The 20,707-nt window shown below is 41.9% G+C and overlaps 1 protein-coding gene across 3 annotated transcripts in view; it reads right to left on the reverse strand.

Annotated features, from left to right (window-relative positions):
• HMCN1 (hemicentin 1) overlaps positions 1–20,707 on the reverse strand; it is a 397,788-nt gene that overhangs the window by 278,153 nt on the left and 98,928 nt on the right. For all 3 annotated transcript variants that reach the window (XM_036015314.1, XM_028530624.2, XM_036015318.1), the window contains exons 3-4: positions 6,384–6,542; positions 5,335–5,457 (exon numbers count right to left, since the gene is read on the reverse strand). In XM_036015314.1, the coding sequence (XP_035871207.1) occupies positions 5,335–5,457; positions 6,384–6,542 (282 nt within the window). The remainder of the gene's footprint in view (positions 1–5,334; positions 5,458–6,383; positions 6,543–20,707) is intronic.

The raw sequence follows: 20,707 nt of genomic DNA on the forward strand, positions 1-20,707 counted from the left end.
ATCTCAGAGCATCCATTGTTCAAAAGCGCACATGCAGAAAACTCTCGGTTCTAACCCTAGTCGCAAGTGGCTTTTAGCCAAAAGAGCAGGAAGAGACTGTGCCGAATTCATACTCCAGCAACGTTTATAGTTTTTCTAATAGCAGTACTGACGCCAACAAAAACGAGCCTAAAACTAACAAGAGACATATATCCAGTGATCTCTACTCCGTGAGGCTTTCCATTGCTAGGTTGTTAGAATTTTTCGCGGATTGCCTGCAAGACCGTCACTCCATTTCCCTGGGGTTTTGCTACTTCCTTGGAAATATCTAGTGACTTCAGGTCCCCCTTTCGCACTGGAATTCCTTAGCGGAAAAAAACAAAGATTTTTTTTTTATCTCTGCCCGCACTCCTGTTGCAGACAGCAGAGAGCAGAGAGGTTCACCTGCCGTGCCTTCCTCCCGAAGAACTCCGTGGACCTGTCTGTTGCTTACTGTGGGATGCTTCCCAGGCCCCCATCACTTCCCTCCTCCCAGTGCAGGGCCCGCCCGGCTCTGCCTACTTTCCTCACTTCACATGAGCTGCAGCTACACGCACACGCTCCAGGACTCACCGGGGAGTGGGATTTATTTTCCTACGGAGTGTATATTATCTCATGATGTCATTATTGTTATTAGTTCTTTATAGCAATACGATTAAATGAAGCCATGTGTCACTATGTTTCCATTTGTTTAGGGGGAAAAAACAGTTTATTCTTTAAAAAATTATCTATTGCCTGTAGGCCTGTGAAGTCAAGGAAAGCCCTCAGCATAATACCTGAAACATCATCAGCATTCTGCAAGGGTTACCTATACTACTGTGATTATTACTGATGTTCTTATTATCTCAAAATAAGCAGTTAAACCCTGTCACTTTTTAGTGGTTTTATTGTGATTGAAATAAGGAAAAAGACAAATGCAGGGGGACTGTAAACGTTTGAGAGTCTTACAAAAGTCTTTAGTAGTTCTGAATCCACTCTCCCTTCGGTATTTTTTTCTAAAGGAGTGGGGGGCTCACCAAAATACCCCTCTCCTTCTGAGCTTTTCATAGGACCCATTATCAACTCGGAACTCTCTTTGGCAGCTGAGCCATTCCTGTCCTAAGAAACCCCAGGCTGGTGTTTCCATTCTCCTGGGACTCTATTGAGCTGACCATATGTATTCCTTATTCTATTTCACCTTCACAACCATCCTGTGAGTTCATGAATATGCCATTTTTCACATAAAGCAACAGTCTCAGAGGAGTTAGATAAAGTTAAGCAAAGTTGTTCAACCGGCTAATGGCAAAGAGGTCATTCAAACCCAGGTCTCCCTCATTCTAAAGCCCCAGTTTCTCATGTTAGCATTCTCATCATAGGCAGACAATGAATATGTACCTCCTCGTTTTAAGAAAAACATCTAAAAATGTAGCTGGAATATTGTGACTAGCACGTATCACTAAACAACAATAACAGCAGCTCATATTGTTGCTATGTTCTCAACACAACGACCACACGAAGTGGGCACCATCACTCTCCCCGTTTTACAGACGAGGACACTGACACAGAAAAACCAGGGACCCATCGAAGGTCACGCGGCTGGAATGGGAGCCGTGGTCCCGGAGTCTGGAGTCTTAACTTCTTCACAACGCCACTCGTGTCGGCATCTTCATTTCGTCTCTCCAGGTTCATCCCCTACCTTCCTCCCCCAAGCTCTGAGCCCTGGGGTGTTGGCCTTTGCGGAATTCCTCAGCAGGGCTCCTCCACGGTCTCCGACCTTCTGGTGGGATGGGAAGAGATAGGAGGTGCCAGGAAATGAGACGGGACGAGGAGCTAGCCAACAGTGGATCTTTCGGTGAGCTTCCTTGACCCAAGAATATAACATCTGTGAGTAACTCTGAGATTCCAAACTTGGACTTTTCTTATACCAAAGGAAGCATTCATGAAAACCGCTGCCAATCACCCAGCTTACGGAGAATGGAGGAGTAAGACTATTCAGTTCCTTTTTCATCTTCAAAAGGGAACTGTTTAAGTCCTTTTTTGAGATGTGTCTTAACTTGCGATCCTAAAATGTAACACTATACAATGATTTATAGACGGCTCACGCTCGGCCAACTAATCTTTCCTTGGGTTTCCCTTTCATGTTAAACAGAGATGAAAGACACCTAAATCTTCTACTTAATCATTATTTGAAAACAGAAAAAAACAACAGATGGAAAGAACTTTAAGTTAGCTCAAGAGAGTCGATATAAAAATATCCCTCACTAGGTCAGGGAATTGATGAACTATGTTAAGAGGGAAAAAGCATAATACTCGACAGTTTCCCTCAGACTCAGCAGATGAAAAGCAGCTCGTGAGGAAAACGCAAGGGCCCAGAATGTGTGTGGCCCCCCTGAGTTTGCATCCATGAGATGTACAAGTATCTCCTGCAACATCCAGTTCCCCCAGACTTTGTAATGTCCATATCACAGGAAAATTTTGGAACAACGAGAAAAGAAAAATGGCCAAATTATATACTGAAAGTTTTGTAGGTACAACTTTAACCCTGTCACGCTGCCGTTTGTTGGCAAAATCTCCCACCACGATGGCTCGCTGTAAGGAACGGTGACGGCTTACACAGTTCCAGTGACCCCTTCGCAGTGTCTTTTCCTCCACCCCAGGGAAAGGAAACCTCTCTCCAGCCTCTTCCCGGACTCTCCCACTCAGATTTATATTCCAGTTGCAACCAGCCATTTGGTTTCTAACCAACACAGTGCCCAACATCCCCCCCTTTGAAAGCAAAACACAAGCCTTCCAAGGACTGTGATGGTACCGTGAACATTTACTAGGCACTTACCCAGCACCAGTCCGTGTGTGGAACATTTTACATGCATTTTCAGTTAATCTTAGGAGAACTCTCTGGAATGGATAATTCTATTATCCCCATTTTACAAGCAAGGCAGTTGGGGCTTAGAGAGACCATGTCACAAAGAAATATAATTTTTTTATCAGCTAGGATGCACGTATCTTTAGGTAACGGAGTACTCAACCCCGGCTTCAGCAAAAAGGTCGTTTATGTCCTTAATTCTGGAGACTTAGCAGCAGGATGGCTTTGAGGGCGGACTCAAACCAAAGCTTTTGGATTTTCCCAGCCCTCTATTCCCCCACTTGTATCTGTTTCATGTCAGGCTTGCATGAGGATGCCTGTGTCAGGTCTGGGAATCACATCCACGCAGGACAATTTCTGGAAGAGGAGAACTTGTCCAAGACACCCTGAGCTCAATCCCCTTTGCGTCTCCGTGGGCCAAAGGAGATGAGATGACCTTTCCTGATCCAACTGGCAAGGGGGTTGGAGTCGTTAGGACTGATGGAGAAATTAAAGGCCCGTTCTTATTTGTAACAAACTCCATTTTTATAAAACTGGACAAATTTTCGTCATGCTTCTCTCTAGTCCTTTTCTCCTTAAGCTACGTTTTAAGATCAGAATATAAATTAATGATTGATCTGGGAGAGAAATACTACTAACAAACCAATGGGTTAAATTTCTCTTATATACCTATATCTATAAAATTTCATGCAACATATGCCATACTTTTATAAATTGTTATTCCTGTGAATTCTTTGGAAATTGTGAAAATTATTAGAACTATAAAAATTATGCATTGAGGCGCTTATTTAATAAATAAAGTACCTCTGTGGGGTGTATTTTCTCCATTTAAGGCAACAATACTTGCAGTTTTGCGTAAGTCAGTCTCCCTGGGTACCTGGATGTCAATGGAGCTGCATTCATAGGACACACCATGCTTTTTTCTAGCTCTGGGGCCCTGGTCATGGCTGTGGTTCTCTCTTACAGTTTCACCCACTTCGTACTGGGGATCTCCAAACTATGCCTGACCACCCACGAACAGATTGAAACAACCGTCCTTCCACATGCCCTGGGTGCCGGCCTGTCTCTTTTCATGCTTCTTGTCTCTAGCACCTTCTGCTGGGAACCACCCTGGCATCACCTGCTGGCACCAGCACCCCACCTGTGTGTGCTGAACACCACCGCCACCGCCAGTGAAGAGCCTCACAGCACCCCAGCTGGGCGGTGGTGTCCTGCCAGCCGCAAGAGAGGATGACGCGCTTCCTCCCTCACGCCCTACTTTGTGCTGGGAATACTGACTGTGCCGCAGGTTCCTGCTCGACATCAACCAGCAGCCTGTCCCTCTTTAGGGTCAAGCACAGTCTGTGGGATGGGACAGGAAACCCGGTTCCTGAGAGAGCCCTGCACCCTTCCCCTACTCTTTTCTTCCCAGGCTCCCAAACTCTCACGCAAATGCTGGTACAATAGCTGCCCAGGGCTTCCCCTGCAGTCGTCGGACCCCGCCCAACTGGTCATTTCTGAATCTCTGCGTGGACACAATGTGGACTCAAGCCACGACCCTCTCTAAGCCAGTTTCTTCCAAGAAAAGGAATTTTTACACTAAAGTGACCTTCCAGGTTTGTCTATTGCCTGTTGATAAAAAAAATGCTTTTGCTAGATTGTTTACTCTAGAAATTTGCAGTGTCCTATTAGTTCCATCATGATGCGACAACCACTCCCGGGTTATAAGAGGACATTCAAGACACAAAGGAGTTTGTCCTGAAATTAATAGAACCTGTTAGATACAGTGACCACATCAATCAGACATGAGTTATACCTACATAGAACCTTATCTTTACAGTGGCACATTCCTAGAAACTTAAGTGGGAGCCAAATAAATAAATACTTTTTTATCACAAATGAAGCCAAAGAAAGGTAACAGAAAGGAGAAAAAGAATCAGAACAATTAACCATATCTCTGACATTTTTTAAAGAAAATATCAAGATTTTCCGAGTATATAAGTTACAGTTTTTATTATCAAAAAAGTTTTTGGAAAACTATGTAATAGTTATGGGGTTTTTTTCACTTTTAATCTTAGAAAGTTCTTTAGAATTGTGCTCAATAACTAACTTTTTCACATTCTACTTTGGTATGCCAGGCAAGCCTCATTTTAGTGGTTACCCAAAAACTGTGCATCAGAAATAAGAATTGGCCTTCTGAAGCAACAAGAACTACAAAAATGTTCAAGTCCCACTAAATAAATGTTAAATATATTATGTTTCAATCTAAATGATTTGTTAGGATAGCATAATACAATCTGGAAATTAATACTAGATAAATCCATGCTTCTCCCCCATTGGTTTAATCCCTTTAGTGACCTGTGGCCTGGGAAAATAAAACCTTTCGTTTTCAAATTGTTTGTGAAATCAAATCTGCCACAGTTAGGTCAGCCTAACCAATGTGGCAAAACAGCCTGCGATAAAGCAGACCCACATATCGACCGTATGACACTCACCTCATTCACTTGCTTCTTGTCCAGGTGGAACACCTGGCCGGAACTCGTGGAGGCAATTTCTTCATAGACTTTATACCCAATGTGGTTCCTGTCGTCACAGTCTCCAGTGAGCACGAACACCACCTTTGTTTTTGAAAGAAGAAGACAGTTAAGGGGTTTTCAGAAATCAGTATGTGTTTATTTAGCACCTATTATATGTTATTATGTGTTAACATATTACTAGGCATGTAACAATATATATATATTCCCCCCCATATCCATGCACTTTGCAAAGTGTTTTGAAGTTCTTCTTACTGAATAGATGAAGCTTATTTTGTCATCTTTGAATCAAAACTTGGGCATGCTACTTGCTTTGGCTGGTACCATCAGGCAAAACGGACATTCTATTAGTGTTGAGCTTGCTACTCAAGAAACCTTGGGTATTTCCACTCGATCCCTGGTGTTTCTGCCTTGTCCATGAGAAGAACATACCTATATCAGCCTACTTCCTGGTTGCAGATAAGAGGCTGAGAAGCCTGTGAGGCAGAGCCAAGCTACCCAGGGATAGGCCTACATAAGCCAAACACAAACTATCCCCAGACAGGCAAGTGAGCAAGCCTAGTAACGCTCTACTGTGCTCCGCTCACATGAGACACAATGTAATGCTCGCTGTTGAATGCTCGAGTTACAAGTGCTTGTTATGCAGCAATAGCTAACTAGTACCATGAGTAACTCTAACTCTGACAAGACTGCACATAGGAGGTAAAAATGTAGATACAGGCCTTTTTGCTAGGTCTATGTGTTTGTCAGGTTATAAGAGCACCAAGGTAACAAGCACCTCAAGCCCCAAATCATTTCTTCTCTGTGTAAAAACAAGGCATTCATATACTAAGTACAGGTATCACATATCCACTTACATGCCTAAGTTAAATGACACATGCATATTGGAATGCACACATGCATTAACAGCTGCAATTACTGACGTGGGCCACACACAGCACAGTCAAAGAGAGGCGAGCTCCCACACGCAGCTGTACACAGGTGGGACATTCGGGATGCTTCCTACTCACCTGTGACTGCTTCTGCTGGATGAGCTGCAGCACCTCGTGAGTGAGCCGGTAATCCTTGGACCGTGCGTCAGTGAAAACGTAGATGAAAGAACCGGGCAGAGAAATTTCCAAGGCAATCTTTATAGCTCCGATGCTCATTTCTGGACAGTCGCCACCACCCTGTTGAGAGGCAGAGAGGGAAAAAATGCAATCATGTCAGGAGCAGAAAAGAAAGAGATACGTTAGTTATGCCAGGTGGCTTTCAGAGCTCTAGGATGGAGCCCGTCCTCTGCACTTGGCTCTTCTGTCGGTTTGCCACTGGGTTAGCTGCTTTGGTTATGAGAAAAAGGGAAAGATGCAAAGGGATGTGAAGATGAAAAAAAATGTGCTTATGAATAAATTATAAATTCACCCAAAATATGCAACATAACGGAAACTACTATATGTGTTTATTTTTATTGAATTCCTTGGGGTGACACGAGTTAATAAAATTATATTCTTAAGTGTACAGCTCTGTGATGCATCTATATATTGCACTGTGTGTTTATCACCCGAAGTCAGGTCTTCTGTCACCATCCATTTGACCCCCTTTCCCTTTACTCCCCCTCCCCCCTTTCCTTTTGGTGACTTCCACACTCCTGTCTGTGTCTATGAGTTTTGTTTGTTTATTTGCTGCTTTCAGCTTTACATCCCACATATCATATGGTTCTTGACTTTTTCTGGCTGACTTCATTTGCTTAGCATGTCTACAGCCATACCGCCCTAAACATGTCTGATCTTGTCTGGAATACACAGGGATCTGCACAAATAATGCCCCTTTTTATTACATAAAAATCTTTTATTACAAACTCATAAGCATGCAATTCTGTAACATAACAATGGCACACTCAAGCACACCATATGGCATTTCAAGTGAAATGTTCAAATTGCTGTCCATCTCATGCGACACATTCCCATACCCCACCAACCACACTCAATGGTGTTACTTCTGCCGGACCCTGTATTTTTAATTAAATGTTCATTCACTCTCCCATCCTCTTTCATGAGTATTTCATACAGCTCCTCTTTTCTTATGTCTTCTCACTCTTACTTGCCCACCTGGCTTCTACGTTAGTGAGGAAATTGAATCACTCAGAAGAGAACTTTCATAAACTCCTGATGCGATCCTACCACCCCGCCTGCAATGGCAACTACCCGCCTGCCTTCCCACGAAGGAATGGTCTGTGCTCACAGCTGGGACGGACTACTCGCCCACGTCTCGTCAGGGGCATGGGCCCTGCGGCTGTCTCCTCTCTCCACTCTGTGGCCAAACACTCCCTCTCTACTGGACCATTCCCACCAGCAAACAAACACGCTGCTGTGTCTCCCATACCCCAAGGTTTGGGGTTACCTATCAGAGAAGCCTCCCATGACCACCTCATACAAAATACTCTGTCATTCTTTTCACTCTGCTTCATTCTCCTGTCAGCACACGATCTCTGAGTTTCATTTTCTACTTGAACAGGCGTGCTCTCTCTCGGTCTCTCCAGATAGATATATGGGTATAGATATAAATATAGACAGATAGATATGCATATAGATATATAGATAGCTAGAGATATGTATTTTTCTAAACAAAAATAGTCCTCACCTTAAAAGAAATTCTTGTCACATTTATTTCCTTCAAAAATAGATAAATGTATAGAGGAAATTGTAAGCATGTCATATTTACAATACTATGCATTGTATTTTAAATTTAGGACATCTCACTTAGGTTTCTATCTCATCAATGTTCTTCAGAATCACTGATTTTAGTGATTGCATGATATTCTGTCTGCAACTCATAAGTTAGTCAATCATTTCTCTATTGTTGACATTAATGCTTTTACAAACTCTCCTCTATTATAAATATATGATACAAATCCATTATAAATATATAGATATTGATATAGAGATAATTGATATAGAGACTCCCATTAAGTATTATGTCACTTTCTTCATGGTAGACGGCTGGGTGCTGTAGTAACCTATCTTCATTTTTGAGAAGATATCACTAGAGACTCCCAGAAATCTTACTGAGTTGGCTTTCCCTTCTCTTTATCTCCTGTCCTCAATCACTGACAGGCACTTTCAGGACATTTAGTTTAACAGGTAGTACTGCTTAGAAAACTTGTATACTCATATTCTCAGACTGCACTTACCTTCCACATTCCAATTTTCCATTTTCCATTGCTTCTTAAACGTCTACTCTTCGATGTTTTATGGGTCTCTACAACTCAGCGCATCTAAAATGGAACTCATTATGTATTTCCTGTGTCTTCCTACTTTTGTTAATAATGCTATCCACCCAGGTATTCAGATTCAAAACCCGGGTCATCTGTGACTCTTCCTTCTTCCTTCACCTACTCAGTGGTCAAACCACGTTCCTTCAACTTTTCTTCTAAGTAGGTCCCTTGCCTTCCTCTTTACTTGTTATAATTCATACTTCTTATTAATTTAAAGTATAGCCTCTCATCGAATCTTCTGCTCTTCCTATCACTAAACTTTATTTTACGTTTATCACATTTTTCTTTAAAATCTTTCATGAACTACTTGCGTTGGATCAAATGTTCTAACTAGCTGTCTACTTCTGCTCTCACTTCACAGGTTGCTTCATTTAAGCTGAGACCAATTCCCGTTCTTTGCCTCCTGCTTCAGCCTTAATGCCTTTAGTACTTGCATTCAAGCTGCCTACTACTGCTCCATCCATCTCCCTCATCCAACACTCCTCACAGATACATGCATGTCTGAATCCTCCCATTTCCTATAAACTGTGCTCTGGAGTCCTCAGCTCATAGCATTTGCTGGCATATAGGAACCAATGAGTACGTATGTATCATATTGAGCTATTTTCCTTCCAAGGTTGAGATGATATGCTGTTTCCTCTTTTTAAAACGTTATCTTCTTCCAGTCAGACGTACCTCCTTCCTTGGCTCATGTCCTCAAATGTGCTTTACTCTTCAATGATACAACATGTTTCCTTTTGCATAATGGTCATTTGGGGGAGGATTATCATGTACAAGAAACGAACATTTGTGTGCTAGCAAAATGGAAAGTAGTTATTGGGTACATTAGCAATTTTAGTATGTTTGGTAGAAATAATTTTCACTTGCAGCCAACTTGGCATATTTGTTATGAGTATTCTGAACTGCCAAAAAAAGAATTTAGATTCCTGTTGTGTTTTCAGAAGCTTAAACAACACAAACTTCAACTCTGCTTGACATTATGTACTTGAGTGTGAATCACAATATAATTTGTCCATTCCACAAGCATTTGCTGAATGGCCAAGTACACAGTATGGCATCCTGGTGGTATAACTCTAAGGAGACAATAATTGCCTACTAATTGTCACCTAGTATTGAGAGGCTAGAAGAACTCTTCTGTCTACAGGCCAAAAATTGGAACAGCTAAGAAATCTCCAGAGATACATGCCAGGAATGGCAAGAATGATGAACCCTGTCCAGCTATGGAGCAAAGGGCAGTCTCTAAGTCACCTGACTTGTTTTCAAGTGTACAAGAGGACCTAGAGTGGATGACTTAGTTTATCCCGAAACATCACATGGCAGTAGACTCCAGAGACTCCCTAGAAGCCTAGGAGGGACTCCAAAGTAATTCATTGCACTGAGATCCCTCCATAACTTCAGCCTCACCCTAAAACTTGAGAAAACATCTATTGAAATGGAACCTCCAAGCTTGCATTAATTTCATCACCTATATATCTGACTAGACCAGTTTAAAACCCACCTATTAATAAAACCAATATAGTCCACATTTGCTTTAAGTATTGAAACCACCTTTCTGCTGAAAAAAAAGCACCTCTGTGAAACCTTGAACCTCATAAATATGATGTCTAATACTGGTTATTACCTAAAGGAAAGAGTGTGATGAACAGGCCCAGCTGTAACTCCACAAAGAATTCCACAATTATAATTACAAATAAAAGATGAAAGGCATTCCTTGTATTTCTGGGACTTTTTTATATCTTACTCTCAAAATATATATATATCTCTCTTTGACTTTAATGGAGGAACTGACATAAAGTTTCAAAGCAGCCAGAATATGGGGGGATGTCCCCTGAAAAGGAAACATTTTGACCCACACATGTCAGAAACCTGGGCTGGCCATGCTTCTAAATACATCCCTTGGGAGTGATTCGTGTTGCTCAGCTAATTTTTTCCTTCTGTGAGCATCAGTGTATTTTTTTTACCATTAAAAATGGTAAAAATTGCCCTGAATTTCCTGTTTGCAAACAGAGATTATAATCATATTGATTCCAAGTTGTTCGCAGAAATAAAACCCTTCTCTTCCCCAAACAACAGAATGCCTTTAAATAATTACCTTTCTGCTTATACTAGTTAGTGGTTATCTAAGAATTAAAAATAAATGTTAACTGGCAATTCATATCTCAGTGAAACTATTGGTCTATCTCACGGTGGACACAGATTCCTGAAAAGAAAAAGGGAACTTTTTCCCAATAGAAGTTAACACGTCATGCTACATTCTTATAAAAGCTCCCTATGGGATGCTTGAGTTTGGTTTTCTAATCATTTTAAATCATAAATAACCTGTGCTGCCTAATACAGTAGCCACTAACTAGCCTCATGTGGTTATTTGTGCACTCAGTAAATGGCTAGTGAAACTAAGGAACTAAATATTTCATTTCAATTAATTAAAATGTATATTAAAAAAACTTAAGAGGCACTAATTTTTATACTAGTGATGTTGAAATGATAATATTTTGGATACACTGAGTTCGAGTTTTAAAATTAAGTTCCACCCTTTTATTACATATGTGGCTCATCGTATTTTTTGTTGGACAGCACTACTTTAGAATGACACGTTTGGGTTAGTGATGTAGGCTTCCCTCTAGACTGTTATTTGTAAGGTTGTTGCTTTGATCTGAAAGTCTTCTGTGAACTTCATTTCCCAGCAAAAGTTATTAGAAACAAAATTCATGTTGTTTTAATTTTTGAAGGGTCAGAAATCAAGCTGCAATCTACTCCAAAGATCTATAAATTATTCACCTTGTTTAAACATACATACGCAAAGTATATAAACAAAGTTCCTATTTGTCCATGTAGCATAAACTCAGCTGGCCAGGGGCACTGCACACACAGAAGGTGCCCACAGAACTTGCTCATTCTTCCATCGTGGCATTTGCTGAGCTGCACTGCGATGCACCTGCTCCTCCCACTCAGTCTTTGTTCCTTGAGGAAATTCAGTGAGTTGGTTGTTTAATGAATGAAGAGACAAATGAATGAACAGTGAATGAGTGAAGGAGATTGCGCAAGGCAACCTTGACACCACGAGGCACACGTGCTGCATTCAGCCTGAGTGTAACTTAAGCTTAGCCCATCTCATTTCAAGTGATATAATGCCAGAGGTAAGCCCCCTGAAAGTACAAGTTCCAAAAGTTGCACTTAATTTTTTTTAAAGATTTAATTTATTTATTTTTAGAGAGGGAAGGGAGGGAGATGGAGAGAGAGAGAAACATCAATGTGCGGTTGCTGGGGGTTATGGCCTGCAACCCAGGCATGCACCCTGGCTGGGAATCGAACCTGGGACACTTTGGTTCCCAGCCCGCGCTCAATCCACTGAGCTACGTCAGCCAGGACTTCAAAATTTGCACTTTAACCAAGCGCTGCGTGTGTGCGCTTCTGTGTGTGTATATATTCATAGTGGAGTATGAAATGACTCTCCCCACCTCCCATTCATCTTTATCCCACCTCTCTCATCTGCCTCCCATTTTCTCTCTCCCCACTCACATGGCTTTGTGTAAATGTATTCCCCAAAACCACATAAACCCACACACATACATGAAAAAGGAAGGCATAAAGGAAATAAACTGTATAATACATTGAATTGCATATTTCCCTAAAAGTATGTAAGGGCCTAAATTTGTGAACTTTGTGTTTTTATTTGAACTCTGAAATATATCTGATTTGTGGCAGTAGACACATTCTTGCTCAGTATTTTGATATTCATTTTATCTTCCTCATTCTACTGATGGCCACAATCTACTAAATTGCCAAAGACACTTCAGACAGAAAAAAAAAACAGAAGCATATGACCTTTCCTTGGTAAACGGTGCTCCTGGAATTAAAGAGAAAGAAGGAAAAAATATAACCTCAGAGTCCCAGGGATAATTATGTTCAAAAAGTAAATTCCTGGAAAGCAAGACGAAGTAAGAATGAAAAGAAATCCTATCCATGGAGATAGTAATAAAACACAGGTCAGCGTGCTTATTTTTCTAACTATAAGACAGTGGAGGAGAGGCAAGGAATACACGGAACCTATGAAGTCTGAGAAGAGAGTTCAAGAAAAATGAAGTCCCTGTCCAAAACCTAACAGGAAAATGCTCGGCAGACCAGGAATCAGAGGACCAGGGAGGCTCACCTGAGAGCCAGCCCTGGCCTGTGCCTCTTTACTCCTCCGCTTCTTAACCCACTTCGGTTCTTCCCCTCTCACCATCGGTTCTCACTGAACTAGGTTCACGCCAGGTGTTTTCCAGGTATGCCTAACTCGAAGCAATCGAAAAATGGATCTCTTTTGGTAGACTCACACCACGGTCTGAAAAAATTCTTATTACCATTACAATATGTACCCTTATTCCAACATGAGTGCAACCTACGGTGTACAGCCTGCTTTCAAAGTCAGACTGTATCTCTTTCCCATGGAACGCCCATTGCTTGAAGTGTCTCATTTGCATAATTTACCTGTGAAATTTAGGAATGATACTCCATTACAAGCTGGACAAGGGTCTGTTCTTAAAATACAGCTGTGCGATGCTATGACCAAGAAGACATGTGGAAAGCATTAAATTACATCGCCTCTAACGTCAAGCTGGGTCCAAGCAAGTATAAAATAAATCCAAACAACTGTGGAATTCTACAGACGGTGACGTGTGCTGGGCTTCATCACTTGTGGAGAACAAGGCAGGGATGCACTGAGAGACCGTCAGAGCCCAAAACTTCAAACCTCCATCATCAAAACGAAACAAGGTGTTACATCTCGGGCAGTCCACCACGCTGCCCTTGACTAGTTTGAAGAAGGTGCCATCCAAATCGAACAACTGCTAGCCTCAATTCCAGGCGTATTGAAGGTCAACAATCACAAGCATATCCAGGTTTTCAGGTCACCACCTGACAGTGGTGAGGGTGTAACTCTTCAACAACTGATCTTTCAGTCTGCTGGAACTTTTTCCATGTTGGGTCCTAAGGGGAGATTCAGTTCACTTCAATTCAAATAATCACAGATACACTATGTTCCAGGCACTTACTCTCTTGATAAATAAACCAAAAATCATGTAATAATACTTTGAGACATTGCAAAAGCTTTATGATTCACATGAACTGTAATGAGCCGTGGTCCTTTGAAGAGGAAAACGGCACAGAGGCAACCAAGTCTAACAAAAACACCACGTACAGTGCCTAATAATCAGGGGATGTGTGTGAGCACGCAGGGTTCATTGCAGGCAGAAAGGGTATCTTGGTATTCTTAGTCTCCCCCTCCGTAATTCTCCCCTTCTCTACTTCTCAGAGAATTCCTTCCTCTCTCCTGCAAGGATTCTGTACCTTCTTATCGTGACCTTCTCTTTCCCTCTCAAATTAAGACACTGCCCTGGTCCCCAGCTGGGACGGATTCCTGGTCTCTCCTAAAGATGACTCTTCTGTTGGCTCAGGGAGAATGGGCCACGGAGAGGACAGGGGCAGGGTCTCAGCGGGCCCTTGTAGCCAATCAGCATTCACTTATTCGTGGATGAGGCATCTGTCCAGCTCGTACTACCTCTGAATGGCTTTCCTTCTCCCCATTTTCCTCTGCTGTGACCTTTGACTTTTCTAAGTCCTGCTGAACCTGCCCACTGAAGTCTCTCTCCTCCTTCCCGCTCCAATGCTCACACATGGATCTTACATGATTTCAGGCACATTTGTTATTGGGTAGTTGAAGGAGATTGTAATGTGACTCTTTTTATTTAATACAGATATATTAATACTGCTCATGTTATTTCAGGTCTTGACAAAAACTATCAGTACAATGCATTTTTGTACTAACCAATCATTATAATTTATGAATATTATTATAGGAAGTTCTGAGATAGATAAATGTTATGGGGGTTTTTTTTACAGGTAGTAGTCACTAAACAAGAGTGGCGAACGAAGATCTAGATCATCACAAAGGAGGAGATGTGTGTGTGTGTGCGTGTGTGTGTATAAACACACACACATATATATATCAGATAAATGAAGATTTTTAAAAGTCAACACAAGTATAGGAGGATGGAGCCCTGGTTTACAATTTATATGAGGAGACCTGAGGGACTGAGCTGGGGACTGCACCGGTGTTCGACAACGGGATATGCCTCAGAAGGAAGTCCCTATCGGCTCTGAGCACCCAGACCTCACCTGGGGGAGGCCTGCAGGTGTCATCAGTGGAAGGCTGCTGTTATCAAATCTCTGACTGGTGTCGATCCATGCCTGGGGTACCAACAGGCTTCTGGAAGGAATTCATACATAGGATGGGGTCACTGGATAAGTAACACTCCAAGTTAATACCAATGCCAGGACCCCACAATTCTCCTTGAGACTTTTTCAAAGCCTAAGAGTAAAAGAGCTAGCTTCTTGTAGACAGCTTCTGATCAATTTGAACTGAGAAAAAAATCTTTAATTTATTTATACCCATTTGGTTGAAATGAGGTTTATAGTTTTCTCTAGGGGTCCTGCTGTGGGTGAAGGGATGTTCTCCCAAGGAAAACATTCTGACCTCTATCCTTACCATCACCCAAAACCTGACAAGATCAGATATAGTACTTATTGTGGGCAATAGCACAATCGTCAGTTGGTTAGGTAGTATGTGTGGGGTAAACGCATGGATTCCTCTTCTTAAACTTTATTTTGTCACGTGTAACTGCAGTACTTACTCTGCAATGACTCGTGTTATTTACCCAGAAGAACATTCCCACACATGCACCCTTTGAAAAGAAAATCAAGAAATTTCCCATCAGAATCCACACCCACCCCATTCTGTCTGTATGTTCTGCTTTGAAAAGGCAATCCTGCAGTCACAACAACCATGCATGCCCCTTGTCCTTGGAAGTACACACAAGAGATCACTAGGAAATCGACCAGCTCTTTGCTTCTGGACAGGGCACCAGGATGAATGGCCAGAAAAGAGCCAAGAATTCCCTCTTCGTCCCCTCCATTCGGTATCTCCATCCCCTTCCTTCCTTCCCTGAAAACACAAGGCTGTCTGGTCCTCAGAGAATCCATTCCTCCAGCAGCAAACTACGATTTTAATTCTAACCATGAAAATAATCAAAACACCACCTGCATATACAACTCCAGCATAAACACCTTTCGATCTCTCAAAACGCACCTTGCTCCTGTGTCCCTCCAAGGGTCTCTGGGCTCACACTTAAATAAGCTCACCACCGCCCTCAGTAGCGAGAACATGTGCTGAGCAAAGGGAGGAAAGAATTTTTATTTAAAATTAACTTTGCATTTTGCTGCTCAGTAATTCGAGGTGATAGGAGGTAAGAGCGGAAGTCACAATCTTTAAGGAGTAAGTCCATTCCGTTGAGAATGAGACCAGCCCTTGATCTACATCTGTCTTCGGCTCTCTACTCTCCCACTTCAAAGCAAAATACAGGAGGATGTCATATAAACAAATTTTAACTGGAAGAGATTAATAAGGCTACTTAAACCAGTAGTTAGAGGGAAAGCAGCAGAGTGATTAAAGGGCAATGTCATGCCATTAAATACCTTCAGTTTTAAAAACCAGCCTTGCTACTTGCCAGTTGGGGGACCCGAGTCAGGAATGTCACCTAACATCCCAAACCTTGAGAATCCGCATTTGTAAGAAAGTAACACTGATATTTGTGTGGGTGCGAATTGAAAGAACAACTTATACTTGCAAAATCTTTCACAAGCACATGTTCCGTGAGTGTTGCTCACTTATGGTATAATTATTTGGCGATTATGTCCCTTTAAAGCACTGTGGAGTAGTGGAGGCAGGAGTGAAAATGGCAGTAATGAGCGCTGACAGGTGCCAAGCCCTCCCTTTGGGACAGACACTGGTTCTGATGTTCTTGAAGCTTTTACATGTACAATGAGTTATATGTATTGGACTTTTTAGCTCATTTACTCCCTAAGTGAAGTGCATGCATTTCTTCCAGTAAGAGTGTATAAAAACACATATACATGCATTTGTTAAGTCAAATGCATATTTTAAAAATTCCAATGGAAATACACACTGCTTTCTTAAGTTGAATCACGTCCAAAACCAAAAGTGAAAATTATATTTTATTGCTCTCTATTTTATATGCATCTCTACTGATGTACACTCTCTATCCTTTTATTTTTCTAGTCATTTTTTTTTTGCTTTCTTATTTGGGGGGTTACACATCAGCTCAATTTCTTTAAAAAAAATTCATGTAGAAGATTTCTCCATAAAACTAGACATACAAAGCACACTTTCACGTAGTGCGTAAGTTAGAGTGCTAGAAACTAGATAAAGTGAAGACCAAACTGACACAGGGACTGTTTTTCTAAAATCGGTGTTACCTTGTCCTCTTCTTTTTGACAGTCTTTATCTAGCTGGCCGTGGCTTTCCGTGTTCTCCCTCGGCAGTTAACTCTAGCATCGCGTGTTCTCACAGCACAGCGCACACTTCCCCCGAACCTCAGCCCGCTGCGGCACGTCTGCGTCCCCTTCTGCTTTGGCTACAGGGAGACAACGGCTGGACCTCACCCTTACCTTCCTCATACCTCATTGCCATGTGACGATGCTATTCTACATATTTGTACTCTTATTCCTGTCTTTGGGGGGTGAGTTTTATTAAAATACTTCACGAAGAAAAACTAAATTACGTGGAAGGCTTTTAAGCTTTGAGAATCAATTATCTACATAAAAGAGCTGTAATTCTATTGTTGTAGAAATACCCTTTTTTATACTTCAAATGTTTGACAACTATGCTTTTGTTCTTGAAAACATCCGAATAGAAGGCTTGAAAGCACAGCACTGCCAACAGCATTTTCTCAACAAGCTCTATGGCTCCCTGCAAAGAACACGGGCCTGGCCCGAGGCAGGGCCTGGCGCTGCACAGTTACAAGGAGACTGATTCCCAAAGCTCTGAGTGATCTGAATACCATTTACTGTCATTTTTCTTCCCCTCTGGTCCCCAGAGAGAAAGCTCAGTTGCTTTTTAAGTTACTTATCTGTATTCCAGAAGAAAGAAGGAAAGCCAAATGAAGTTAATGTTATAAATTCAATGATTTCAATTCAGTGAGGTTTTTTTTTTTGCTGAGTGTTTCTTGGAAAACTTTAAACTGCTCCTCCTTGATTCCATATCTCTGTAAAAACAATAGCCGAGCCTACTGAAATATTAATGAGCAATTATTTAAATTTACATCAAACTGAATTTACTTTCCTCATTTTCAAAACTATTACAAGTGTGAAAAGAGTATTTTTAAAGGCTCCTTTTTAAAAAAAAAAAACCAAGTTGGTTTTAATAGGACAGCAGTCCTTTTTGCTCTCCATATCTGTGATTCAGGGGGAGTCACTAAAAATGACAGAAGGGCAACGGAATATGATCTGGAAATTACACATATAACGAAACATAGTATTGTGTACTAAGATTCTATGAAATGTGTAAAAGTTAGTTCCTCAGACCAATGTATGAAATAAGAAAACATTCTCTATGCAAACATCAAAGAAAAAACAAAACCTATTCTTCAGGTTAGGCATTAAATGATAAAGCTTAGAGTCTTTTCATATTTAACCCCCACTTAATGACATTTTTGCCACTGATTTGAAAAAGGATAACTCACTAGAAACTTTGAAAGTAAAAACACTCGCGTGGTTTTTACTCGATGCCTGTAACACCGCCCAGTGCAGAATGAGGGGGAAAAGTAAATACTGTTTCCCGCCCCCGGCTGGTTGTTCTAATTAAGCATTCTCTTGGCTCCCGAGACAATGCAACATGAATCCATAAGACGCAGCCAGTCCAAGGGAAACCTCCAGAGCATTGGACACCAGCTTTCATTCCAGGGGAAAGAGGAAGAAAGATTATTTTCTTGAACTGAGTTATTATGTGACCCTGTAGAGTGTATCAGGTTCAATTTCAGAAGGTGGGGGAGGGTGTATGGGGCGGTGGGTGGGGCATCAATGGGGTGTGAGTGAGGAATCACCATCCTTCACTCAGGCGCAGACAGAGCCAGGAGGGTAAGGAGGGTAAGGATTTTCACTCTGAAAAATCCTTCGGAACAAACGAAAGGGAGAGGCAGGAAATCAGGCCGTATCAGTGCCCAGTTTCATTGAGAATATAGGCATTTCCATTCTGGCCAGATGTCTAAGAATGTAACCTTGGCTGTGTTCTTGCAGAGAGAGAAAAAATAAAAGAATACAGTAAATCCCTTCCTCATATCCTCTCGGCTAGAAATCTCCATACTTGGCCCTTCTGCATCTCTCCGTAATAAAAATTGATGACTAGGTTTTTAAGGTATCTGTTGTACCATGAGGTAAAACCACCATCCTGTGGCATTCCTTTCTTCAGCAGCTACTTCAGTCCATTCCGCTGCAGACACTGACGCATCCCACAGGTGGATCAAATGCTCAATAAGAGATACAAAGCTAATGTCTTGAGAGCCCATGATAGGATAGGAGACATAAAAATGGACACAACTAGCCTTGCCTGGTGTGGCTCAGTGGACTGAGTTTGCCTGCAAATAAACGAAAGGATTGCCGGTTCAATTCCCTGTCAGAGCACATGCTTAAATTTTGGGTCAGGTCCCTAATGGAGGGTGTGTGATAGGCAATCACACATTGATATTTCTCTCCCTCTCTTTCTCTCTCCCTTCCCCTCTGTCTAAAAATAAAATAAATAAAATCTTTTTTAAAAATGTACACAACCAGGGAATATAATGTCCAATTCCCACAATCCATGTCTAAGACAGAAACTTATATGTAAAGATTTTTTTCTAAGAATCTGGACCTCCAAAGTGGCAAATAAATAATTTGTTATATTGAGAGAGAGAAAAGTAAATTGTAATTAAGTATCAAGATAATGACTGAAAAAGAATAACATGGTATAAGAGAAGGGAAATGGAAATATATTAGTGAAGATAATTGTCAAATCAACTTAATAAGAGAGAAAAACAGCCAAGGGATGACTACATAAAATCTATTTAAAAACATATGGCCCTGGCTGGCGTAGCTCAGTGTATTGAGCATGGGCTGCGAACCAAAGTGTCGCAGGTCCGATTCCCAGTCAGGGTACATGCCTGGGTTGCAGACCATGGCCCCCAGCAACCACACATTGATGTCTCTCTCTCTCTCTTTCTCCCTCCCTTCCCTCTCTAAAAATAAATAAATAAAATCTTTAAAAAAATAAACATATGAAATGCGATTCAATTCAGTATATGACTTAAAAATAGAGGCCTGAGCAGTACAAGAATTATGACTGAATATGTATTTGGAATGCCAAGCTTAGGGTTTTTCACCATATGCCCTAATAATGCTGACACCATAGCTAGCCCTTAAGTCACTCACCCAACAGTGAAAGCAGACTATTAAACTTCAAGGTCAGATCTGGACTCTCTTAATTTGTACATCATGGTATATTCACTCATTCATCCTTTCGCTGATCAAAAAGTGAGCACGTTCTACGTGCCAGGCATTTTACTAGAGTACTCAGTAACACGCTACATCAGACACGGTCCTTCAGTGTGAGATCCCAACTACGCTGTGACGAAGGGAGGCAAGGAGACACGGCCAAGCCTGACGGACAGGGTGGGTTCTCTGAGGAAGCGCTATTCAAGACGAGGGGCATGGGCCGAGGACAGACGAAGGACAGGAACCTCCTACGCGAGAACAGCATGTGCGGAAGCTCTAAGGGGAGACAGATGGGAGCACAGACACGGAGGCTCCATGCATGGCCCCAACGCAGAGCGCAGGGCCCCATGCCCAAGGGAGGAAGTGGCACGAGACAGGGCTGAGGGGCAGTGAGGTCTCGGGTCACGGAGGACCTCGGGAAGAATGTGATGCAGTGAGAGTGCAATATGAATGGACAGGGTGTCAGGGAAAATGTTCACAGATGGTTTTGGAGAAAAATTTGTCTGCAGAGGTGTTGGGAACCGCCCTGCCTGGTTTCAGAAGATGTAACCCCTGCCAAGGCTAAGGCTGAGGGAGCGACCTTGGACTGTAAGCCACTAAGGAGACAAAAGCTTATCTCCCTGGCAGGAGCACCACTTCTGCTCCTTTTACTTCATCCATAACTGGCCCCCAATGCTTGGTCGGTTAGCCAATGATGGGTAAGATTCCCCAAGGGGGGAA

Source organism: Phyllostomus discolor, chromosome 14 (genome assembly GCF_004126475.2).
Source record: "Phyllostomus discolor isolate MPI-MPIP mPhyDis1 chromosome 14, mPhyDis1.pri.v3, whole genome shotgun sequence".
NCBI lineage: Eukaryota > Metazoa > Chordata > Mammalia > Chiroptera > Phyllostomidae > Phyllostomus > Phyllostomus discolor.